This window comes from Erythrolamprus reginae, chromosome Z (genome assembly GCF_031021105.1).
Source record: "Erythrolamprus reginae isolate rEryReg1 chromosome Z, rEryReg1.hap1, whole genome shotgun sequence".
NCBI classification, from domain to species: Eukaryota; Metazoa; Chordata; class Lepidosauria; order Squamata; family Dipsadidae; genus Erythrolamprus; species Erythrolamprus reginae.
In genome coordinates this window covers 51,539,630-51,566,134 of record NC_091963.1, presented here as the reverse complement: position 1 = coordinate 51,566,134, position 26,505 = coordinate 51,539,630, and the positions used below count along the sequence as shown (strand labels likewise).

The following is a 26,505-nucleotide window of genomic DNA, read 5'->3' as shown; positions in this document are numbered from 1 at the left end:
ACAAAGTTTTTAGGTGGCAGATTTTCTCCCCGATTGCAAAAACGGTGCCTGAAATGCAGATCTGGAGGAAAGTGATACCAGGTGGCAGATTCCCCCTCACAAAAACAGAGGGGGAATCTCAAATCCGGACCTGCCACAGTTACAAGGGAAGTGACCCCACTTGCAGTTCTCCCAGGGACCCAAGTTACCCTCAACTTCTGTATCCCAAACACCGGCCGCTGCTGCCTCCTCCCACCTCTCCGTCCCTTCTGCCCTCTTCGCTCTGTTAGGAATTGGGCTCCGTGTTTTGGCAGCTGAGACCATCCCAGTGTGGAATCTCCTTTTCCCTCCTCCCAAACTTTCACCCCTTTTCCTCCGAGTTAGGGGCGCTCTCAATACAGTTACTTGGGCTGCTTCGGGAATCGGGCTCCAACCGAGGCAGCAAAGGCGAAGGGGCTGCTGGGGAGCCCGGTAGCATGTTTATGAAATGGCAGGTCCAGGAGGACTGATGTGCTGCCTCTCTATCGGGCCTTGGTGTGAGAAAGCCGGGCTTTTAATGCCTATGGCTATAGGTAAGAAGAATCGGGCCTTTTGGAAGTGGAACCAAGTCTGTCTTCTGCCCCCATGAAAATCATACACCATCCCATCCACTCCAGTTAAATTTCATCCTAATTTCTGCAGAAAAAATGTCAACACATGCATAATAAAACAGAAAGTCTATTAAAGATTTGAAAAATATGTGCTTTAAAGAAATCAGACTCCGATTTAAAAGAAAAAAAGAGTCCTGTGGTGAGAAAGGACAGAAGTTTTACCTCCCACCATCCTTTCAGTGAGATAAAACTTTTAGTTCAATAAACTGTTCAAAAGTGCTGAAATATGTTGTTCTCTATTGCAGTTTACTCTGTACTACAACATCAGGAGATAATCTATCCAGTCACAATTGAAGTAGCTACTGAATATAGAAGTAAAATGATTCTAAAACAAGATAAGGAAGGTCAAGGTGAGCACAAACCTCTATTTCAATGAAACAATAGAAATGTATACTAATTTTATCAACATTAAACATTAAACAAATGGTAATTTGGGAACTTGGTATATTTTTGGAAGAGGTTAATAATGAGTCCATTTGGAAAACATCAAACAGTTGGAAGATGCAGTTCAGAAACTATATTTGAAATGATTGGAATGCCCCTGAAGCCTCCAGTTTGGCTTTAAGGAAAGATATTGTTGCGTCACAAAGCAAGAAAGCTGAAATGCTTTTAAAATCGTTTGCTTGAGCTAATAATAACACTTAAATCCCTTTATTTATTGAAGTGTTTATTGTCTCTGCATCCAAAAGAATCAATTGCTTGGTGACTCAGTTAACAACTATCTCAACAACAGAAGTTTAGGGCTCAGTTGCGGTCCTAAATTAAAGACTACTGTAGTTCACTGAATTAATTTTTTATACATTTTTGCTGGTTAAGCGATAATTGTTATGAGATGTATAAAAGACTCTGGGAACATAAAGATAACATAAGGCCCTCACTGCATCCAGAGAGGAATACTCCAAAAATTCAATTCAATTCAATTCAATTTAGTGGATTTATATGCCGCCCCTCTCTGAAAACTCGGGGCGGCTAACAACAGTCATGAACAATATACCGTACATGAACAATATACAGTAAAAATCCAATACTAAAAACTAACTTAAAACCCCTTAATGTATAAAACCAGCATACGTACAAACATACCATACATACAGTTGTATCAGCCTAGGGGGAGAAGAAGTCTTAATTCCCCCATGCCTGGCGGCAGAGGTGGGTTTTGAGTAGCTTACGAAAGGCAAGGAGGGTAGGGGCAGTTCTAATCTCTGGGGGGAGTTGGTTCCAGAGGGCCGGGGCCGCCACAGAGAAGGCTCTTCTGGGTCCCGCCAAAGTTAGGGATGGAATGATGATCGCCATGTGATCTCTATGTTCCCAGTCTTTTATATATCCCATAATAACTGGAGTGGATCTCTTGGATTATTTTACAACAAAAATGTTCATTTGTCAGGACTCAGATCAACGTTCTACATAAAATCCCATATATACTGTATAATCTCTCCCCCCACCCCTCTGGATGAAGGACCAGCTTTCACACAGTATGTGTCTCTCCCTCTCCAGCAATAGGTACTGCACTGCATATTTATATTTATTTGTTAGTGTCACTCACTTGGAGATGAATAGGTAGACAGGAAAAACTAGCGCTGTGTTTTGTGTGGTGATATATCTTGTCAACAGGATAATTGTTCTGACATTGCCATTTCCAGAAATTTACATATAATAAATTTCTGCATTCCTGACAATTTCCAGATAACCTTCTCTCTGAACTGCCTTGTGATAAATTTTTGATCATCAGGAGAAGGGCTCAATATTCTCTTCAATATTTCCCACAATGCATACACCATGAATATTTTACTGTGGGAAGTAGGGGCACATTACTATTTATCTGGATTTATCTAATTTCAGATTGTTCCTTTGATATAGAGAAGATGCTTGCTCCTTCTTTGGGGAGGAGGACATATTCTATGGCAGAATGAAAAAGTGAAGGAGGAAGCGGTGTGGTGGAATGTCTAAAAGATTCTATTCATGGTGCAGAATATGAATTGAAACCAAGACCAATATTGGAAGAAGAAAAAAAATCTATGAATCTATAAAGAGAGGAAAACAAGAAACTAAAAGAAACCCCACTTAATTCTGATAGTATAAGTTGGCTCCGGTGTTTTTCAAGATTCGGTTATATTACACTACTAGCAACAAATAACTGAAGAAACCCAAGGTGTTCTTGTTCCCTGAGTTACCAGAACTTGACAACTCTGGATTTCTCAGATTTAAGAATTTTCCAATCCTATCATCTCTCCCCCCCCCCTCGGATGTTTATGGCATTGACATTTAGGACTTTCAAGATTATTTCCTCAGTTCAAAACAATTGATCAAAATCACTGATAGGAAGGCAGAACTAATCTCCCATACCCAAGGTTGGTGATTTACTTTCTCCCTGACAGAAGAGGGCACTCCGTTTTTATACAGGGAGTCATCATTCAGCAATTGCAGTTGGGGCTGGAAACTTGGTTGCTAAGCAAAGTAATCATTAAGTAAAAAATCATGGACCATGACTATGCTTACAATTTTATCTCAGCTTTAAAAAAAAATATTTTTATTGTTGGCCAAATTTATATGGCCAACCATTTCTCCTGAAGTGATTCTGAATGGCATTTAATAAATTTGGGGCTGCTTGGCTGTTTGTGGGTGTATCTTTACAGCATGTATCCGAAAGCTACAACCACAAACAGCTGGGTGAGCCCAAGTCGCAGGGAAGGATTCCAGAATGCGACTCACAAGGAAGCTGGATAAAAAGGTAAATCTTACAGCTCTTTCTCCCCATTCCCTATCCTTTGGTGTTGGGATAATTAGCAAGAAAAGAATTGATTTTTATATTCTTTCCAGAAAAAAATATATAGTATAAGAGATACGCAATAGGGAATACACATAGAAAAGAATGTGCTGCAGTAATTTATTTAATGCACTCATGGCTATGAGCAACATGTTGCTTAGAATTCAAAGAAGCCTTAAAATATATTAGGTATTGTCAATGTCAGGCAGCAGCAAGAGCTAGCCAAAGAGTTCTAATCAACTAATTAAGAGCTGAATTTGCAGTTAGCATTTTTAGGGACAGTTAAAAGACAATATATACAACTAATGATAATGGCAAATGCATGATGAGAGAGAGAAAAAACCAACACTATGAAGGTCATAAATATGGACAATGGTTGCAAAGTTACTTTTTCAGTGCCATTGAAATGATTGCTATCTGAGGCAGTCGCTAAGTAGGGGCTATCTATAATGATATCCATCCATAGAAAACAAAAAATCCATTGTCAAGTAATCATTAAATATTATGTTAAATATTAAATATTATGATACTCAGAAAACAAACAAAAGGGAAATAGAGTCATTCTACTTTTGTTTCAAGCAATGTATTTACTTCAAAAGTTTTCCATGAAAAATTAGTATCATTTGTACTGTATCACTGGAATAAAAAAATAATCTAAATGTTATACAATTATCCTAACTCCTGAGTAATTTTGCTAATGAAGTGATTAAAAACACTTCAATAGACGATTAGTATATATTTTTTGGGGAAAATCACTTTTTACCTCTTTTTGTTTCTTAATGATGACTGAAAGTTCAGTGTATGGGATTTTTGGATTCAATTCACATCCCATTAAAGTTGCTCCTTCATAGTCCTTGATATAGCCTACATATTTTACTTTTGGTACTTTAATATCTTTTGAAAAGCCCTAAGGGGAAAAAAACAACCAATATATTTTTACTTGCTTACTGCTTCACTGTAATATGTTACAGTGATATTTTTCTTCATGTACTTGGAAACTGCAATTCAGCAACCTGACAGATCAGTTACTATCAATCATTCTTAATTTAAATTTATGAAAATATCACATTATACATGGAAGAAAGGATATATAATATATGTTTTCAAGATCATTATGTAATTCATCAGTGGTAAATATCCAGAGATAATTACAGCTCTTTTAGCAACTGTCAGCTCTCAAAAACAGCAAGAGGGAGAAACAAATATTACACGGAGGATTCACCTAATAGCAATAGAAAATACAACCTTGGAATGAACTATTGTTACAAAGAAACAGTGAGAATTTTAGTTTTTTTAGTGCTCAATTAATCATCTGTAACCAAAAAAAATTATTTGCATGTTAAAGATTAGTATTTAATACAATAATGAAAAATACTGTAATACAATTGATTGTATTGCCAGAACATTTTGTTTTAGGTCAATTGTACATTAACAATAGACTTTAAATTCAACAAATAATAATATTTTCCTTCAGATAATAAGATCACTTTGAAAGTCTTCCGTGTGGGTTTAATAGTTATTCAAATTTTATTTTGCTACACAGGTTGAAAATTACTCCCAAAGTTCTACTTACTTGTTTCTTGAAGTAGCCAATTGCATATTCATCAGCATATGTAAGGAAATTGAGAATATTATGCTTAATGTGATATTCTTTCAGATGATTCATTAAGTGTGTTCCATAACCCTTGCAAAGAAATTTATGATGACAGTTTATCAATTGAGGATTACAATGTATTAAAACTTGGCTGCTTGCAGTTTGCAGCAATAAAGCAATTTAAATACAGCAATACTGTGGACTTCTAAGAAGTGTATGTGAGAACAACATTTTTCGTCAACTGGCAGATGTAACAATTATCAAATTTTCTTTTCCCATTGCATGAGCCATGTTAAACCCTGCTTCCAAAAACTATTTTCAAAATAATACTTTGCAGTCAGGTCTATCTAGAGTAGGAAGTTATAACAAGCCTATCTTTCCTGAGAGAATGAATAGGGAAATATTGCAGGCGATGCTGCATCTTTGTGTAAGCTTATTTTGTAACTTGTAGGAAGGATTTTATTGATTCTGTGTTTCTTTTTTTATTTTGGTTTTCTTTCCCCCCCCTACCTTTAATGAAGCACATGATACTACTTGCTCTTAGGGTTGATGTTATAATTTCCCCTCATGTTTTCCTTTTTTCCCGGCATTATTATTTACTTATTTACTTACTGCTTGCTTACTTACTTTATTTATTTATTTCATAAGACATAATAGAATACACATTAGTGCATAAAAATTTAAAAAACATATAAAATGTGTATCAAAATATAAAACACCAATAAAGTGAATTATTTTAAAAATGCATAATACAAATGATGAATAAAATTATTAATAAAATTAAATCATGTATGAGCAATTACTAGAATGCTTAAGCTTATAGCCAGTTATCTAGATGGTATAGCCATTGGACAGCAGTGCCCTCGAGATAATGCAGAGACCAGGGAACCTTATGAAGGGGCATTCTTTCACAATGTGATATAAAGTTTGCGGTACATTCCCACAATCAGATGGTATTATTACTTTTGCATGTCCATGTGAAGGTAAGTTTCATTATTAGTTCATCTGCTTTAGAACAAAGCTTCTTTGTTTTATTTTGGTTTTTGACTTTTTGCTTTCTATTTACTTAGACTGCTAATAAATTAGACTTAGCATACTACTGAGGTTAAATTTCCTTGATTGTTCTGTTCGGTTAGTGTTGTGAGTGTTCCTTGTCCACCTCGGGTTATGTCAGATTCTGAGGAGGACGAGCTATGTCTCTCTGGATACACTGGGGGGGGGGAGTGCCAGGTGAAGCAGAGAGGGGGGGGAGTGCCAGGTGAAGCAGAGAGCGACAGTGAGGCAGAAAGTGACTTGAGTGAGCCTGAGGAACCACTAGAGGGGGTTGCTGTGACAGTGGGAGTCCCAGTCAGAGAGTGAGGAAGCAATAGGATCAATCCTTGCTACAGAATGCTCTGAAGGCGAGAGGAGTTACAGAGTAAAAGATATTGGCTTACAGCCTTAGCCTCTTTGAGGTGTGATGTCATTTCCAGGCAGTATAAGGGAAAAGGATTGTGGGAAGTGGGGCATGGAGAATCAACGCCATTCTATAGAAGAGACGTGAAACTGGGGGTGTCCTTGAGCGAAGCTTTAAAACTATGATTTCTGCTTCAAAAAGACAATCATTTTTGGATACTGTGTTAGGAAAAGCTTTCGTGAGCAGACACATATGTTTAAGTAAACGAATGGGCTTTATCTCAGGAATGCAGATAAGAATGAGCTTTTGACGCTCTTCCGGACATAGATTACAGCTAGCTCTAAAGAGAAAAATAACTGCTCCTCTTTATGCTCAGCATAAAGAGTGGGATTTTTATCATAAAATAAGTGATTTCTGAGTTGGGGTTCACTCCAGAGGCTTGTGCCCATAACAGATTGATTCTCCACCCACTCAATTCACTGCACAGGCTTCTTGACGTCATGGCACAAATGCAACAGACCCAATTCAAGGTGTTGGTTATAACATTTAAAGCCCAACTACTTCTTCCTCATACCTCTCAGTGGCCAATAAGTGCCCACAGAGCTGGCTTTATCCAGGTCCCATCCACCAAACGATGCTAGCGGGTGGAGGCGTGGGGAAGGGCCTTTTCTGGCTCTGCCCCTTTGAAATCAACTCACTCCAGAGATCTGTACTATCCCCATTCCACCAGTCTTCCAGAAAGCCGTTAAGATCTCCTGGCTTTTCCGGCAGGCCTTGGATTAGGAATGACTGATAGTACGCATGTTTTTTTAAGGGGTTATTAATATATTTTATATCGTTATTTGCTGTTTTGTTTCTATTATATATTACATTTTTAAATTATTATTATGAGCTACCAGATTTCTATTGGAATTGAGCAGCAAATAACTTTAGTAACTTCTAAATATTCTTACAAGTATTTTAATTTTCTTAAAAGTATTTAATTCTTAAAAGTACCGTATTTTTCGCTCTATAAGACGCACCTGCTGATAAGACGCACCTAGATTTTAGAGGAGGAAAATAGAAAAAAAATATTTTGAGCCAAAAAGGGGAGAGGAAGAGAGGAAGGAGTGAAAGAAGGGAGTGAGGGAGGGAAGAAGGGAGGAAGGGAGGAAGGAAAAGGAAAGCAAGAAATGGAGGGAGGGAAGGAAGGAAGGAAGGAAGGAAAGAAAGAAAGAAAGAAAGGGGGAAGGGACAGGAACAGAGGAAGGAAGCAAGGAAACTTATGAAAGGGGAGAGTAAGAGAGGAAGGACTGAAGGGAGGGAGGGAAGAAGGTAGGAAGGAGAAAGAAAAGAAGAAATAGAGGAAGGGAAGGTAAAAGAGAGAAAGAAAAAGAGCAAGAAAGAAAGCAAGAAAGAGAGAAAGAAAGAAAATGAAAGAGAAATAAAAATAGAGAGGGGGAATGAAAGAAATGGAATGAGGGAAGGAAGGAGAGAAAGAAAGCAAGAGAAAGAAAAAAGAATGAAAGAGCAAGAGAGCAAGAGAGAAAAAGAAAGAAGGAAAGAAAGAAAGAAAGAAAGAAAGAAAGAAAGGCAACTTCAAAGAAAGGCTCACTGAGCATCTCTCACTCTCTCTCTTTCTATCCCTCTTTCTTTCTTTCTCTTCCTTTCTCTCTCTCCTCTTTCTTTATCTCCTCTCTCTCCCTCCCTCTCTCCCCCTTTCCCTCTCTTTCTCTCTCTCTCTTGCTATCTCTCCCCCCTCTCCCTCTCTCTCCCCCCTCTCCCTCTCTCTTTCTCTCTCTCCCTCTCTTGCTATCTCTCCCCCCTCTCCCCCTCTCTTTCTCCCTCTCCCTCTCTTTCTCTCTCTCCCCCCCTCTCTCTCTCCCCCTCTTTCTCTCTCTTCTTCTCACTTTCTCTCTCTTGTTTCCTTTCTGTCTGGGCAGATGGCTGCCTTCTGCCTTGGGGCGCGATCCGCCCCCTCTCCTCCTCCGCCGCTTCCTGCTTTGGGCGAGCAATCCCGGAGTCCGGGACTGTGTGGCTTTGCGCCATGAAGAGGAAACGGCTCCGGCAGCAGGGAAAAGTCGGCCGTTTTCTCTTCATGGCTTAAAGCCACCCTGTCCCGGACTCCCGGATTGCTCACCCAAGGCAGGGGGCGGCGGAGGAGGAGAGGGGGCGAATCGCGCCCCAAGGCAGAAGGCGGCGGCGGAGGAGGAGAGGGGGCGAATCGCGCCCCAAGGCAGAAGGCGGCGGCGGCGGAGGAGAGGGGGCGAATCGCGCCCCAAGGCAGAAGGCAGCCACGTTGGAGAGGGGGCAGATTGCGCCCCAAGGCAGGAGGAGGCAGCAGAGGAGAGGAGGCAGATCGCGCCCAAACGCAGGAGGTGGCAGAGGAGGCGGTTCGGGCGGGCAATAGGGCAGCGTGGAGAAGCTAGGGGCGGCCGCGGCTCCCTTTACTCCTATTGCCACACCTCCCCGCCCCCGCCCACCTCCCCGCGGGCTGGCAGGGGGATGGGGAGCACGCGCCCGTGGAAAAGGGCGCTCGGGTGTATTTGGGGGTGCACGCCTGCTCACGGGCGTAGCTTACGGGGAACGGTGGGCCAGGCAGCAGCTAGCCAGCCAGCCGGCGGGATGGCGCTTCCGAATTCGCAGCCTCCCCCCCCCTCCCTGCCTGCATCTTCGCTCCATAAGACGAGGCTGATTTTTCATCCTACTTTGGGAGGAAAAAAACTGCGTCTTATGGAGCGAAAAATACGGTATATAATTTCACTTTATATTATTCAATGTAATTTCAGTCAGATAAGGCAGTCCAAATGTAATTTCAGTCAAATTAATCAGTCCAATTAGATCAAATCAGTTTTATTCAGTTCAAATAATTTCATCTTGAACATTGTCTTCCTTCCATGCATTATCTTCCTTCCATGCATTATCTTCCTTCCATGCATTATCTTCCTTCCATGTATTAGCTGCACAGCAAGAATACTGTCTTTAAACCTGTAGCAAATTGCTATCTTTCCTCTGGCTACACAATGTCACTAAGTGATCAATTTTCCAAATCTTCCCTGAATAGCTCTTTTATAGTTCCTTCCAGTTTTAGTGATTTGAACTTTCGGTCTTACTATGCTCTTTTTTTATAGAAGAAAAGAAAGATAAGGATTCTACAACAGAAGTTTAAAGTTCCAAATTCCAAAAGATGAATTTCGAAGAAAACCAATTAGGTAGTTAGGAAAAATCAAATGAAGGGGAATTCGCTACTTTCAAATCTTCCGCTGAAATGCCATATTGTATAGCTGCTTTCTTCAATCTCAGGCCATTTTAACTCCATCCACCAACCAAGCAAAAAACAAAAGTCTAAATTCCCATTCAGGCACTCTCCTCTTACCACTATGGACAAGAAATCCCTTCTTCCCCTCTGCAGGTAACTACTCCAATTCTCTTTCCAGATGGAATCATTTGGCTACCATCCCGGCTTGCGTAGTCTGCACAGCTGTGTCGGAACAGGCATGGCTGCCTGTCCGGCTTCACCACAGTCGGTGCGAGACAAGCCAATTGCAGTGTCTCATGTGTCACTCTCCCTGAAGAAGAGATCCGGTCTGGACCAAAAGGACCAGAACCCACGGACAATGGGACTTGGGGACATTTCCCAGGAGAGAGGGAAATATCCCGGTGCTGCGGCCATAAGACTCCACCCCCAATCCCTAAAAGATATTAGCACTTTCTTTTTCTCTTTTCTCTCACAAAGTTATAAATTATAAAAAGAATTGAGTATACATAATGAATGGGATTTATTAACATTTTAATCTTATGGGAGCTTATCAATGAATATATATATACTCTCTCTATATAAACAAATATATAAGCAAGTGATATAAAGTGTAAAATGGAAGAATTATATAAGAGAAAATTTAATGCCTTATAAATGAAAAAAATTGAAAATAGCTTTGATCATTGCGAATAATATACTGTAGGTGAGATATTTGACAATGATTATGATTATTTTTGGATGATCTGTTTTTCTTTTCTTTGTTGTCTCTTTTCTTTTTTATTACTATTCTGATTGATTGAATTATAAATTGCTTATTTGATTTATGGTGATAAACAAAGTGGGAGGAAGGGGGAAAAGAAAAGGGAGGAGAGCTACAATAACAGGAGTATGATTAATATGGGATAATAACTAGCACTAATTATGTTAGGCATTATAGGGAAAGACAGATGAAACAACGAAGAGTTAAAATCAATAGATTACGAAAGATTATCACATTGAGTTTGATAGTGGAAGATATTTAGAATTAGAGATAATATATAGATTAGGGAAGATTATGGCACTGCATTTAGCAGTGAAAATAATTAGAATAGGGAAGATTATTGCACTGATAAGACAGTGACACACAGATTAGGGAAGATTATTGCACTGGGATTAGCACCGGGTTTTGTAGATTTCGGAAGATTACCACACTAAGAATGGCAGTGGAAAATATTTAGATTAGGGAAGAATATTAATACATTGGTCTTTTTTAATGGAAGATACTTTTCGCACAAAATAGTGGAATAATAATGATTTATATTTATTTTGATCTGTTAAAGCAGAAATGATATACTGATATAATGAAAGAAGTGAAAGGAATTGAGTAGGAAATGTATTTAAAAATTTCTAACAACAACCTTTCCTCCTATGTATAGATCAAGATACGATTTGAATAGTGTTTCTTCTTTTTTTCCTTTTTTCTGCTCTTTTTTTCTTTCTTTTTTTCCTTTTTCAATTTTTTTTCCCTTCCTGGGCTTTTAAAGAGACATGAATTTGGATATTTTCTATTGTTAAGGGCAGCTACGATAAAATGAGGGTTTTTTTTCAAATGAAAGTAGGAATGTGTTTTCTAAGAACGCTAGAAAGGGACTGAAGCACGATGGCACAGTTAGGAAAAATATCAAATAGCCAAGAGAAATCTAGATAGCTATAGCACTTTAAATATAAATGAAAGTGAAGAACATTATCTAAAATCTGGATGATATCATTTGGAAAGGAGGTCGCACAGGATGAATGATATATACCAGAAATAATTGGATAAATAATTAGAAAAAAATGATTAGTTTGATTAAGAATTTGGCATTTGATATTGTATTGTATTATATTTAGATTTGATCTATGTAAATTGGAATCTCTGTAGGGTGTGAAAAATAAAAAATGTATAATCCCCCCCCCAAAAAAGGAAATGGGCAGTATATAAATGTCACAAACAAATAAATGAACTGGATAAATTGGTGTCAGTCTGGGGGCGCTGCCATCTTTTAAAAAACAATTAATTTTTTTCTTTTGAAATTTTTTCTTCTGCACTTGCACAGAAACCAAATTTTCGGCACTGTGCATGCATCACCATCTTGTTTGGGCAAGATAATTTCTTCAGATTGTTTTGCACTTTGCATGCCTGTGTGCCCAAAGCATGCAGCCATGTGGCAGGGAAGGAAGCAAACTGGCAACAAGTTAATTTAGAATCCATCCCTGCTGTGCCTTATACAATACATGCTTGATATTGCCATTAATATTACTTTTACCTTGACTTGTTCATTAGAAGTCACAGCACAGAAAACTATTTCTGTAAATCCTTGAGATGGAAACATCCGGAAACAGATACCGCCAATCACACGACCATCCTTTATTAATACAAGGGTCTTGTGTTTCCTGTATTATACATTTTGACATATAAACCATATATAACTGACACTGAAGTGTAAAGAAAATAATCTTACACCTAACACCAAAAAAACTAAAGAACTTATAATTGACTTCAGTAGGAAGAAAGATACAGAACAATTAAAACTCGGATCACACATTTTCCGAATACTTATTATCCCAGAGCTACAATCACTTAACAATGAACTACAGGGTTACCATCAGTGAGCTGTTGGACAGTATTACTTGATCTTTTGTGTGGATGCTTGGGTTCCTCATGGTGGAGAATTTATGCTGGATGGAGGCATGTTTTTAGGATTGTTGTGTGTGTTGGGCCTGGTCTTTGGGCATTATGTGAATTTTGTTCAGATACAATGTACAATGACAATAATAAATAAATAAATTAAAGTGATTAATATACTTATTAATGATGCCCACCACTGGTACCTTCATAGCCATAATGATTATAAAGAGAATATTTTTGCATAGATTTTGCTTTAGATTAGATTTTATTTTCCAAAGAAGGTGTCCAGAAAACTGATACTACGTCAATGTAAAATATTCTGATTGCATTTTCTAAGCTCCCTTTCAAATGATTATCTCGTGTCCCATCTTATTATACTGGAATAACAACTCATTTCTTCAAGATGGAAACAGCTCTATTGAATAATGCAAACTTCTATTTTGTGTCCTGTTTCCAGAGAGAAGGAAAACTAAAAGTCTTCCTAGTCTGACTGGGAAGAATTGGATTTTCAGCCTGTAGTCTATCATCATTCAAGCCTTTACCAGAATTGTAGGCATTCCTATCTCCTCTAAATCAATTGGGTTACTTGTTTCACAAACACAGGGAGGCAATTTTTGATCCACATCAATCACACTCTGGCCCAGGTCTGTCACACTCTCATTCATGTTACTAGTAGGGTCCATATAAACTTCTAAAATACTCCTAGCATAGTTTGAATTATATGTGACTGAGTGAAAAGGATAGTAGTTTTTGTGGAAGCTTGCCAGAAAAATGAAGAATGCTTCTTCCTGACTGTCTTGGTTTCTGGCAGGTATCCTTTTCTGACAATCTTTTCAACACATTTTTTATACTCTATAAATTTCAAACTGCAAAAAACAATTATCTTGATAATGTTCCAAATCTTTTGAAACAAATGCCCAGATGTATCACAGAGAAGGCACACTCCTTAGGTCACAAATGGGTAACATTTGTTTTCATGAAAGAGACTTGAAGCATGCTCATCCTTCTGCTTGATGTCATGGGGCAAACAGAGTTAATTGGAGGCAGGCAATCTTACAGATAGCCATGTCTTGTGTCTTAAAGGATTTTAAGTATAGTTACTAAGCAGATAAAAAGGGTTTTTAAAGAGGCAGTGCTAGGGACATCTTATTGTCATAATTTTGAAGAGTAAACATTAATTTTCCAGAGAACATTTTGGAGGGGAGCATTAATTGCCCAAATTTTCCTCATTCCTGTTCTAATGATATATCATCTTTGTGAAAAATTAAGTATTTCCAGTTTCTTATTATTTGGAACAAACTTTACAATGAATCACTAAATGTGAATCCTAATCTTTGGCTCAATATTTTAGCCTGTCCAAAGTTTAAGAATTTTTTCAAAAAAATTACAACCACTACACTTAGCCAAACAGAAACCTAGCTAATAGCTAATTTGTCAACTTCCTTGTTGTTACTGTTGTTCAAAGTCCCAAATCAACAGTCCCTAGATTTAAAAGCTTGTTTTCCACTTTTAAAAATATTCAATAAATATTATCCCCTTTCTTGTTCTACCTTTCCCTTTGAAAAAGAAACCAGAGATGATACTCACGGATCAAAGACTAGACGAGTAATATACTCTTTTGGCATTCTGGGTAGCTGATGCGAGAATACATTTTGTAAGCCAACCAGCCACATCATAATGTTTTTATTTGGTTTTTGATTTAAGGAATTTCCAACCACATGAAATTCAATCACTCCCCTACGCTCTTCCAATCTTGCAGCTTCATCCCGGGCTGAGTGTGCAGACAGGAAATTAGTCTGCTTTAAGAAAATAAAATAAAAATAAAAATGATTCAACATTTATTTTAGGAATCCTTTTTTTACCTTTTCAAATATAGTTAATACGTCTCTCAGTAAATGGAGTTGGAAATCTTTTTCATCTATTTGATGACACATACTTCTGTTTAAGGTTGCATCTCCACCTAAGTAAGTAACGTATCTAAAAAATTCAGGCTAAATATTTAGTAAATTATTCAGCTAGATGTTTACCATGTAAAACATGGATTTTAAAAATCCATTACAAGTTCTTACTACACAAAAAAATATTTCTGTCAATCTGCTTATATCTAATACTTTAAAAAAATGAAAAACCTCACATATTTTCTACTTTAAAAGTAAAACAAAATATAATTCAACATTACTTGTGTCCTTTAATACAGGGGTCCCCAAGCCCTGGGCCATGACCAACACCATCCACAGCCCACCAAAAACTGGGCCACCTAAGTGAGCGAGCACCATCCATGGACACACAGGACCCAGGCAGTATACAAACCAAATACCCCCCCCCCCATACACCCCAGTCCCTGGGAAAACTACCCCCTATGAAAGTGGTCCTTGGCACCCAAAAGATTAGAGGTCGCTGCTTTAAAATATCTTCTCAATTACAAACACCTAAATTTAGAAACTAATGAATAGCCAGCAGTCAGTTGTTTATTTTGCATTTAAAAAACACCACTAAATTATTTAATATCAACCATAGTGATAGTCTTCGACTTGTGATCAGTCTTTTTATGACCGTGAAATTATGATGGTCTTGAAAGAAGTACTTTATGACCTGTAAAACATTTCTGATCATCATAAAATATTTCTCCTGATAGTCTGACATATTTTGGGCACATGGCCACCAGCTCAACTTTATGGCTGGTTGCACCATCCTGAGATCATGTGATGGCAATTTGTAAGATTTTTTTTCCCAGTTTCCATAAAAAACATCTTGTTTGCTTAACAATTGCAATGTCAAGTGGACCAATTTTAAAAATCATCCCCACCTTACCATCTCAGATTTTGATGAAATTTGACACATAGTTTCTTTATGATATAAACCTATGCTATGAAAAATTTTAGTTCAAAAGACTAAAAATTGGGAGTTTTAGGAGACCTCAAATAAAGGATTGTAAAATGCTGAGTCAGCAAAAATGAGATTTGGGACCAACTTCCAGAAGCTGTAAATGTGGCAGTTTCAGTAGTATGTTTGGAGAACCTGCACACCTTGTAAGGCTTTATAAACTGGCAAAACCTCATGTACCTAGTCCTCTTTACATGGTTCCGGCTCAAACTTTGCCAAAAAAAAAAAAAAAGCCTCAAAAATGAATTTACAACAATCTTCAGGCTGCTGTAGTTTAAACATTACTTGGCCTTTCAGGTTGATTTTTGGCAGGTATACTAAGTACGCAGCTGCAGTGAGGACTTCCAGTTCACAGCACTTTCCTTCAAGTTGTTGAAAAAATATAAGAGTTCAAAGTTGGTATTTAACGGGTTTTTGCCAAATTTTGGCTATCTTTTATGCCCTGTTTGACAGCTTCAATCTTCTTCAATTTAGCACCATTAGAGAGCAGATTCTCTTCTTTTAAAATATTTTGTTTTAATTTTGGTGTCTCTTCATATAAGGATTGGAAAAATGTCCTCAACTGTTTGTGGGCAGCCTGTGATTTCTGCACTGCACCCTTGATACAAGTGCAGTAAAAGTGATTCTTTTTTCAATAAGCAGCATTTTTTAAAAATAAAGAACACATTATGTTATAAGATTATGTTCAAGAAAACTAAAAAACAGGAATGTTCGCTAGGAAATGGAAGAGTGAGGCCAGGTTTCATAACATGTTTGAAGAAACCTTCTTCAGCTAGTTATGTTGGCCGACCTTCTGATTGGTGGACTATGTTGTTGCAAGGCGGAATTGACTGTTGCTGGTTTTGTCTTTTTAACTGCATCCTTGCTACAAGTTGCAAAGAATATAAGGCTTGTTTGCATTATAACTTAGAAAGATAGCAGTGTGCACACAAGTAGAAACTGTTCTGGGTTGTGATTATTTGTTCAAATTGATGTGAATGCTCAGCAATGGATTCAGAAGGATCAGATGAATTTCCTCTTTGCTTAATTGGTCATTCAACTACATCAGATTGTTATTTACTGACGTACAATAGAAGTAAAGGTTTGAAATTAATTGAAGTGCTTCCACCTGATCAACAGAAGTTGTTGCAAGAGCGTCCTGGACAACTTTTCGATGCTGAGTCAACTATTTGCCTTCATCATGAAGCCTTATTTCCGACAAGGTTTGAATCTTTGCAAAGAACCTGCTGTAACCCTTTTTCCAAAAGTTGTCATAAAGCAAAAAAGTGCGTAACACTAGCAGGCCAACAAGCAAAATATTTGTCCCAGGTCAGAAACTAAGTCCATCTTGTTGAAAAGAAGCCAATAACAAAACTACTGATTCTTTATCATGTTCAACATCAGCAAATGATGAACACATTGATATTTCAGGCAATCTTAACAAAAGTTTGAATTCTATTGCCATTACTCCATTACAGGTCAGAAAAGTCAGCAAGTGAGATATACGAGGCTATACCAAGCACAAAATCAAGAAAGTGCAAAATACTTTTAGCAGTCATATTGCAGTTGCTCGTGGTTTTGACCCGAATGAGTTTGAAACCCAAGCTACAAGTCAGAAATGTGACAAACATGCTGATTACGATGACTTGCTAACCAAGCTGAAGAACAAAATACAAGTATCAAAAGATAGTACAGAAAAACTGCAAATGCTAACATTGACACCAAAAAGCTGGTCTATTGAAAGAACAGACTCAGAATTCATGGTTTCAACAAGAATGGTTAAAAGAGCATGAACTCTGAAAACAGTCTATGGAATTCTGAGCAAACCAGACAAGAAAAAAGATAACCAAAAAAGAAAGTTATTGCCTTCTTTGACAATGATGAATTTAGTAGACTGTGCCCAGGGAAAAAAGATTTTGTATCTGTCATATCTGGCACTAAAAAATTCAAATGCAAAAGCGCTTGCTGCTTAGCAACCTGAAAGAAATGTATGTTGAATATAGTAGCCGAAATGGGCCAAAAGCGGGTTTTTCCAAATTTTGCAAATTAAGGCCCAAATGGTGTGTCACTGTTGGCTCACCAGGTATGCATTCAGTGTGCGTTTGTATCATTCACCAAAATGTGAAGCTTATGCCTGCTGGAAGCCATCTGCTGAAATCTCTGATGGATAAAACTGTGTGCAATTTGGAAAGCAAAGAATACATGCTTCACAGGTGTGAAATATGTTCAGGTAAAGATATGCTTAAAAATTAACTGACAGAAGTGTATAGTGATGCTTACGCAGATGAACAAATTGAGTTTAAGCAGTGGATCCATACATATCGCACCACAATGGAGGCTATAATTATGTCTGTTGATTATTTTGTTTCAGTGCTTGCATTGACAATTCACCATTACATTTCCAAGCATCAGACACAATATTTAAAAACTGTAAAAGAAAACCTAAATCCTTATGAAATTGTTCTGATGGACTTTGCTGAAAACTACTCATTCACTGTCCAAAATGCTATTCAAGGTTTTCACTGGGACAACAGTCAAGCTACACTACATCAATTTTTTGTTTACTGCTGTGATGCTTCAGGTGAAATTCAGTGCATAAGTGTTTGCATAATAAGTGACAACTTGCAACATGATATAGTTGCTGTACATGCATTCTTGGAAAATTGATCATGTTCTTGAAAAGCACAATTGGTGAAATAAATTATGTAACATACTTCAGTGATGGCTCAGCTGCACAATATAAGAACTTCAAAAACTTTGCCAACTTGTGCTATCATCAAAAAGATTTTGGAATAAGAACACAGTGGAATTTCTTTGGCGCAAGCCATAGCAAGTCTCTATGTGATGCCATAGATGGTACAACAAAGCGACTAGCAGCTCAGGCTAGTTTGCAACAACCTAAAAAAAGCCAAATTCTCGCAGCACAAAACTTGTTTGAATTCTGCAAACAAAAAATAAATAAAATCAAGTTCATTTTTGTTTCCAAGGATGAAATTGAATCTTCACGATCTGTGCAAGAGAAAAGATTCAGTAAAGCTTATACAGTTGCTGGAATTCGTGAAAATCACCATTTTATTCCAGTTGACTTGAATCAATTTTCATTAAGTAGTGTCAAATGAGTCTTCCTCATTTGTTGCTAAGCTTTGTAAGTCAGAGGACGCAGTGAGTGTACCTGGGATAAATGTGCCTGAACTTCAGCTTGGTCAGTATGTTGCTTGTGTTTATGACAACGAATGGTAGATTGGCAAAGTATGTGACACATCATTTGAAAAACATGATGTCTTGATCAACTTTATGCATCCATGTGGGCTTGCACAATCATTTCATTGGTCTAGCAGAAGAAATTCCCGTTGGATTCCTGAACAGCATATTTAGCAGTTCTTCCAGTACAAGCAACTACAGCACTTGGACGACAGTATAAATTACCAAAAAATGTAGCTAAAAATATCAGTGAAAAATGGTTGTCTCTATAGCTTGGGAACCATTAAGACACCTTCTTTAGGCTTGGGAAACTAGGCAAAGACTCTCAAAAGAGGCTTGGGAACCTGGTGTAAGATGTCCACCTTCAGGTTTGGGAATCTGCCAAATGCCCCACCTATGGCTGGGCATGCCTGGCTGTTGGATGTGACCTCTTGGTGATGAGGTTGCCATTTCCTAAAATGAAATGGTAGTGGCATAGTCACCATGGATCAACACATGTTTAAAGCACTAATTGACTAATACAGCCATTAGAAACATCAATGGGCCCGTTTCCTCTATCGTGAACAATGCTGACAAAACCCCCACTTTTTTGGACCCTTATATGAAAAGACACCAAACTTAAAACAATATATTCCTAAAGAAGAGAATCTGCTCTTTCTAATGGTGCTAAATTGAAAAGGATTAAAGCTGTCCCATAGGATCAGAGCATCAAAGATAGCCAAAATTTGGCAAAAACACATTATATACCAACTTTGAACTCATATCTTTTTCAACGACTTGAAGGAAAGTTCTGCAAATTGGAAGTCCTCATTACAGCTGTGCACTTAGCATACCTGCCAAAAATCAACCTGAAAGGTCAAGTAGTTTTTAAACTACAGTAGCCTGAAGATTGCTGTAAATTCATTTGGGTGGGGGGGGGGGGGGTGTTGCAGTTTGAGCCTGAACCATGTAAAAAATAAGAAAACTGATAAGGGATCCTGGACTTGGTTCTAACTAATGAACAGGATTTGTTCATGATGTCTTTGTAACCGAGCCCATAGGAACTAGCAATTACAACACAATGACCTTCAACTTAACCATGGATAGTAAATTGTCAGTGAAAACAAACATAGAGACCTTAAACTTTCACAGAGGGAATTTTGCCAAAATGAGGAAAATAGAAAAGAAGAAACTAAAAGGAACAATAAAAAAAAGTCAAATCCCTCCAAAATGCTTGGAAACTGTTTAAAAATACCTTACAAAAGGCTCAAATAAAATGCATTCCTAAAAGAAGAAAGAGGACTGGAAAGTTCAAGAGGATATGAGTATGGCTTACGAATGAGGCAAAGGAGGTTATTGGAAAGAAGAAAAATTCATTTAAGAAATGGAAGGCGCTTCCTACCGAGAACAGGAAGGATCACAAACTCTGGCAGACCAAATGCAAGGCGATAGTCAAGAAAGCCAAGAGAGATTTTGAGGAGCTTATAGCAAAGAATATTAAAAATAATAGATTTAGATTTAGATTTATTGGATTTATATGCCGCACCTCAAGAAAGATAATAAGGATTTTTTTAAAAAAAATATTATATTGATAGTCTTTGACTGTAATAAAGGTCTATTTATTTTTTAAAAAGTATGATCAAGGAAATGGAACACCTCCCTTATCAAACTAGGTCTCTTCAGCCTTGAAAGACAGCGTTTAAGGGATGACTTGATCGAAGTCTATAAAATCATGCATGGGATAGAATAGGTGGATAGAGAAAAATTCTTTTTAGGGGGCACTCCCTAAAGCTCATAGTTAAGAAAGTGAGGACAAATCAAGGGAAATGTTTCTTCACTCAGAGGATCATTGGTTTATGGAATTCACTTCCAGAAGAGGTCATGACAGCTGTCAGCCTTGATAGCTTCAAGGCAGGATTAGACAGATTCATGGATGACAAGTGTATCGGTGGTTATTGAAACGAACGACCATGTGCTCCCTCTATGTTGGCTGAGGTAGGCAGGATTCCCTTGAGTACCATTTGTTTTGCCTTCTCTTTCTGCTCAGGATCCCCATGTACAATTGGTGGGCCACTGTGTGACACAGAATGCCGGACTTGATAAGCTTTGGCCTGATTCAGCACGGCTCTTCTTATGTTCTTATGTACTAGGTACATGGGGTTCTGCCAGTTTATAAAGCCTTATAAGGTGTGCAGGTTCTCCAAATATCTTCAACATACTACTGAAACTGTTGAAGTTTACAGTTTCTGGAAGTGGGCCCAAAATTTCATTTTTGCTGACTCGCCATTTTGTAATCCTTTACTTGAGGTCTCCTAGAGCTCCCAATTTTTAGTCTTTTGAACTAAAATTTTGCATAGCATAGTTTTATGTGATAAAGAAATTATGTGCCAAATTTAATCAAAATCTGAGATGGCAGTCACATTTTCTTTCAATTTCTTGACAATGCTTCGTGCTATAGAAGAGAAAAGGGGGGAAACAAAAGAAAAGGATTTAATCTAAACCAATTATATGAGAATTTAATATTCATTATCCTCAAAATAATTTAATGAAAATATAGATGATGAGCCAAGTTACAAGATAAATATTAGAGACAGTCTTTGGATCCTCTTTTTTTTTTTTTTATATTATTTGGTTGATTTTCTATTATATGATTTATTTTGATCTTCTTATATGCTGAGGTTTTAATTGCAAATTGCACAGCATCACTTAGGATCTGAGCAGACCATAAATTAAATAAGTCTAGAAAATCGCTCTAAATTCTTGAAACATTATAAATTTGCTTTAAATGACATCTTGATTAATGTTTTTTCAAATGTCTGGATATATAGTGTAAGCCATATGAACAATTTCCCTTTTAAATACAAACACATTTTGAAATGAAAATCGTAAAATTGAGTTGCATCCAAAAAAACAAGATGCTTGAATGAAATTATGTGCCAACTATGACATTTAAAATATTCTTTAAGTTGTTTTTTGAAAAACTTATCATTTTCTAGTTCAGTGATGGGCAACCTTTTGAGCTTGGTGTGTCAAAATTCGCCAAAAAACCGAGCATAACTCGGGTGGTGTGTCACCTTGAGAAAAAAACACTCTCACTCTCTCTCACTCTCTTCCCTCCTCTCTCATCTCTCACTCTTTCTTTCTTGCTCTCTCTCACTCTCTCTCTTCCTTTCTTTCCTTCTCTCTTCCTTCTACTTTTTTCTCTTTTTCTCTTTTCCTTCCTTCCCCTCTTCCCCTCCCTCTCTCTCTCTCCTACTCTTCTCCTACTCTTCCTCTCCTGCTTTTCTTTCTCCTCCTCCTTCTCTTCCTCCTCCTCTCCTTTTCCTCCTCCTCCTCCTCCTCTCCTTTTCCTCCTCTTCCTCCTCCTCTCATTTTTCCTCTTCCTCTTCTCCTTTTCTTTCTCCTCCTCCTTCCCTTCCTCCTCCTCTCCTTTTTCTCCTCCTCTTCCTCTCCTTTTCCTCCTCCTCTCCTTTTTCTCCTCCTCTTCCTCTCCTTTTCCTCCTCTTCCTCCTCCTCTCCTTTTTCTCCTACTCTTCCTCTCCTGCTTTTCTTTCTCCTCCTCCTTCTCTTCCTCCTCCTCCTCTCCTTTTCCTCCTCCTCTTCCTCTCATTTTCCTCCTCTTCCTCCTCCTCTCATTTTTCCTCTTCTTCTTCCTCTTCTCCTTTTCTTTCTCCTCCTCCTCTTCCTCCTCCTCTGCTTTTCCTCCTCCTCTTCCTCTCCTTTTCCTCCTCCTCTCCTTTTTCACCTACTCTTCCTCTCCTTTTCATCCTCTTCCTCCTCCTCTCCTTTTTCTCCTCCTCTTCATCTCATGCTTTTCTTTCTCCTCCTCCTTCTCTACCTCTTCCTCTCCTTTTCCTCCTCCTTTTCCTCCTCCTCTCCTTTTTCTCCTACTCTTCTTCTCCTGCTTTTCTTTCTCCTCCTCTCCTTTTCCTCCTCCTCTTCCTCTCCTTTTCCTCCTCTTCTTCCTCCTCTCCTTTTTCCTCTTCCTCTTCTCCTTTTCTTTCTCCTAGTCCTTCTCTTCCTCCTCCTCTCCTTTTCCTCCTCCTCTTCCTCTCCTTTTCCTCCTCTTCCTCCTCCTCTCCTTTTTCTCCTCCTCTTCCTCTTCTTTTCCTCCTCTTCCTCCTGCTCTCCTTTTTCTCCTCCTCTTCCTCCTCCTCTCATTTCTCCTCTTCCTCTTCCTCTTCTCCTTTTCTTTCTCCTCCTCATTTTCTAGTTCAGTGATGGGCAACCTTTTGAGCTTGGTGTGTCAAAATTCGCCAAAAAACCGAGCATAACTCGGGTGGTGTGTCACCTTGAGAAAAAAACACTCTCACTCTCTCTCACTCTCTTCCTTCCTCTCTCATCTCTCACTCTTTCTTTCTTGCTCTCTCTCACTCTCTCTCTTCCTTTCTTTCCTTCTCTCTTCCTTCCACTTTTTTCTCTTTTTCTCTTTTCCTTCCTTCCCCTCTTCCCCTCCCTCTCCCTCTCCCCTACTCTTCTCCTACTCTTCCTCTCCTGCTTTTCTTTCTCCTCCTCCTTCTCTTCCTCCTCCTCTCCTTTTCCTCCTCCTCCTCCTCCTCTACTTTTCCTCCTCTTCCTCCTCCTCTCATATTTCCTCTTCCTCTTCTCCTTTTCTTTCTCCTCCTCCTTCTCTTCCTCCTCCTCTCCTTTTTCTCCTCCTCCTCCTCTCCTTTTTCTCCTCCTCTTCCTCTCCTTTTCCTCCTCTTCCTCCTCCTCTCCTTTTTCTCCTACTCTTCCGCTCCTGCTTTTCTTTCTCCTCCTCCTTCTCTTCCTCCTCCTCCTCTCCTTTTCCTCCTCCTCTTCCTCTCCTTTTCCTCCTCTTCCTCCTCCTCTCATTTTTCCTCTTCTTCCTCTTCTCCTTTTCTTTCTCCTCCTCCTCTTCCTCCTCCTCTGCTTTTCCTCCTCCTCTTCCTCTCCTTTTTCTCCTACTCTTCCTCTCCTTTTCATCCTCTTCCTCCTCCTCTCCTTTTTCTCCTCCTCTTCATCTGTTGCTTTTCTTTCTCCTCCTCCTTCTCTTCCTCTCCTTTTCCTCCTCCTCTTCCTCCTCCTCTCCTTTTTCTCCTACTCTTCTTCTCCTGCTTTTTTCTCCTCCTCTCCTTTTCCTCCTCCTCTTCCTCTCCTTTTCCTCCTCTTCCTCCTCCTCTCATTTTTCCTCTTCCTCTTCTGCTTTTCTTTCTCCTAGCCCTTCTCTTCCTCCTCCTCTCCTCTTCCTCTCCTTTTCCTCCTCTTCCTCCTCCTCTTCATCTCCTTTTCCTCCTCTTCCTCCTGCTCTCCTTTTCCTCCTCCTCTTCCTCTCCTTTTCCTCCTCTTCCTCCTCCTCTCATTTCTCCTCTTCCTCTTCTCCTTTTCTTTCTCCTCCTCCTCCTCTCCTTTTTCTCCTCCTCTTCCTCTCCTTTTCCTCCTCTTCCTCCTCCTCTCCTTTTTCTCCTCCTCTTCCTCTCCTTTTCCTCCTCTTCCTCCTCCTCTCCTTTTTCTCCTCCTCTTCATCTCCTTTTCCTCCTCTTCCTCCTCCTCTCCTTTTTCTCCTCCTCTTCCTCTCCTTTTCCTCCTCTTCCTCCTCCTCTCATTTCTCCTCTTCCTCTTCCCCTTTTCTTTCTCCTCCTCCTCTCCTTTTTCTCCTCCTCTTCCTCTCCTTTTCCTCCTCTCTTTTTTCTCCTACTCTTCCTCTCCTTTTCCTCCTCTTCCTCCTCCTCTCCTTTTTCTCCTCCTCTTCATCTCCTTTTCCTCCTCTTCCTCCTCCTCTCCTTTTTCTCCTCCTCTTCCTCTCCTTTTCCTCCTCTTCCTCCTCCTCTCATTTCTCCTCTTCCTCTTCTCCTTTTCTTTCTCCTCCTCCTCCTCTCCTTTTTCTCCTCCTCTTCCTCTCCTTTTCCTCCTCCTCTCCTTTTCCTCCTCCTCTCCTTTTCCTCCTCCTCTTCCTCTCCTTTTCCTCCTCTTCCTCCTCCTCTCCTTTTTCTCCTACTCTTCCTCTCCTTTTCCTCCTCTCATTTTTCATCTTCCTCTTCCTCTTCTCCTTTTCTTTCTCCTCCTCCTTCTCTTCCTCCTTCTCTCCTTTTTCTCCTCCTCTTCCTCTCCATTTCCTCCTCCTCTTCATCTCCTCCATTTCCTTCTGGTTCTCCTTCTCCTGCTCTTCCTTCTTCTTCTCCTCTTCCGCTTTCTCCTCCTCTCCTTTTCCTCCTCCTCTTCCTCTCCTTTTCCTCCTCTTCCTCCTCCTCTCATTTTTCCTCTTCCTCTTCCTCTTCTCCTTTATCTCTTCCTTCCTTCCTCTCTTCCTCCCTTTCTCTCTCCCTCTCGTTCACTTTTCTCTCCCTTCCCTCCCTCCCTCCTTCTTTCCTCTCCTCTTTCCCTCCCTCTTTTTCCCTTCTTTCTCTCCACGTCTCCGGCGGGCAGACGGCTTTGCTAACCGGCACAAGACTCAAGCCAGCTGCCCGGGAAAGCCCTGTGCCAGCCAGGAAAGCCAGCTTTACGGGAAAGCAGCGCACTTTTCAAATGCGCTGCTTTCCTGCTGCAACTCTTTCCTGGGGGGGGGGGCGCCCGAACAGAGGCGGCGGCGGGGGGTTCAAGGGACCAACAGCTGGTCCTTTTCGGGGCTGCGTTGTTGCAGCGTCTGAGGCCGCTGCTGCCTCCGCCTCCAGGCGAAGGGATCTCCTCGGTGGGCGGCCTCGGAGGCTGCAACAACGCAGCCCCGAAAAGGACCGGCTGTTGGTCCCTTAAAGCTGCCGCTGTCGCCCACTGCGGAGATCCCTTCGCCTGGAGGCGGCGGCGGCCTCAGACGCTGCAACAACACAGCCCCGAAAAGGACCGGCTGTTGGTCCCTTGAACCCACCGCCGTCGCCTCTGTTCGGGCGAAGGGATCTCCGCAGTGGGCGGCAGCAGCTTGAAGAGACGAACAGCTGATCCTCATTGAGCTGAGTTTCCTTTGGCTTCCTTCGAGGCAGCAGGTGAGCTTTGCAGCTTTGCCTCGAAGGAAGCCAAAGGAAGCTCAGCTCGGGGGCGGGTCTGAAGCAGCCGCCGCCTACTCCGCCCCACGCTTTGGCCGCGCCGGGGCCAAGTAAGCTGAGGCTAGGCCCGTCGCCCCGGCTCCAAGTGCGGGGCCTGGGCGGGCAAGCATTGGGAGGGCCTCGCCGTCGCTTGGCGGGAGAAGAGCTCCCCTCCCTGCGATCCGGGATGGCATGGCCGTCAACAAGTTAGTGCACGGGGGTTCTGATGGCTTGCTTATGGCCCCCTCCAGCCGCTCTTGCAGGGCTTCCAGGCTTCCCGCGGGGCGGCGAAGAAGTAAAAAAGCGGCACTGGAGGGACCAAGACGGTCTGCAGTGAGCGTCTGGAGGAGGAGGAGGAGGAGGAGGAGGAAAGCCAGGGGGTGGGGAGGAAAGCGGGCCTGCAATTGGCCAATTTCTTTCTCACCTTCAGGGAGAGGAACTGCTGCTGCTCTGCCATAGGGTGCTTTCCTCCCCGCCCCCTGGCTTTCTTCCTTGCCGCCCCCAGACGCTCAGCAGCAGAGTGGAGGGGAGATTCGGGAGCTTATGGTAAAATCTCATACGTTGCCGGGGGCCGGGTAAATGGCCTCAGCAGGCCGTAGTTTGGGGACTGCTGCCCTAAAGCTCCCCGTTTCTCCAGCCGTGTGTCACCGAAAATGGCTACGCGTGTCAGTGCTGACACGCATGTCATAGGTTCGCCATCACTGTTCTAGTTTATACATATAATGCTTAGTTATAAATACTTGCAGTTTGATGTGTTTGGATAAATTTTACTACTTTTAATAATCTCAGAATTCTTAGCTATATTGAGTAGGAATTGTAGGAATTAAAGTCTAGGCAATATAAGGCACCTATTTATTGTATTTTTTTGGAGTATAAGACATACCGGAGCATAAGACACACCTTAACTTTTGGGCAGGGAAATAGGGAAAGAAATCTGCTTACCATATATTCATTGGATAGCATTCTTAGTCTGGTCAGTTTCAACATATTATTTTATTCCCTGGTTAGGGCTTTAAAAAACCCTTATTTGGAGAAAGTAACAATGAAAAAGCTTACAAGCCAGTAAGAGCTGGGAACATTAGAGTTAGAACCTGGTTAGGGTTGGAAAGAAAAATTCTGAGCAAGTAGAATTTATTTTAAAAACCCTACAAAGACAGATTTTGGAAAACATTCACAGAGAGTAACAGTGAAAGAGCTTGCAAGTGTGTAAGAACTGGG

The 26,505-nt window shown here is 40.1% G+C and overlaps 1 protein-coding gene across 6 annotated transcripts in view; it reads right to left on the bottom strand.

Moving 5' to 3' along the window:
• Nucleotides 1–26,505, bottom strand: part of KAT2B (lysine acetyltransferase 2B) — a 221,346-nt gene that overhangs the window by 26,675 nt on the left and 168,166 nt on the right. For 4 of the 6 annotated variants that reach the window (XR_011556813.1, XM_070727254.1, XM_070727259.1 and 1 more), the window contains exons 10-13: nucleotides 13,856–14,067; nucleotides 11,907–12,033; nucleotides 4,967–5,077; nucleotides 4,157–4,300 (exon numbers count right to left, since the gene is read on the bottom strand). Coding sequence is in view for 5 of the 6 variants with exons in the window: in XM_070727254.1 (XP_070583355.1) it covers nucleotides 4,157–4,300; nucleotides 4,967–5,077; nucleotides 11,907–12,033; nucleotides 13,856–14,067 (594 nt within the window). In the remaining variant the exon portion in view is untranslated. The remainder of the gene's footprint in view (nucleotides 1–4,156; nucleotides 4,301–4,966; nucleotides 5,078–11,906; nucleotides 12,034–13,855; nucleotides 14,068–26,505) is intronic. The other 2 variants (XM_070727256.1, XM_070727258.1) reach the window with 1 other exon arrangement.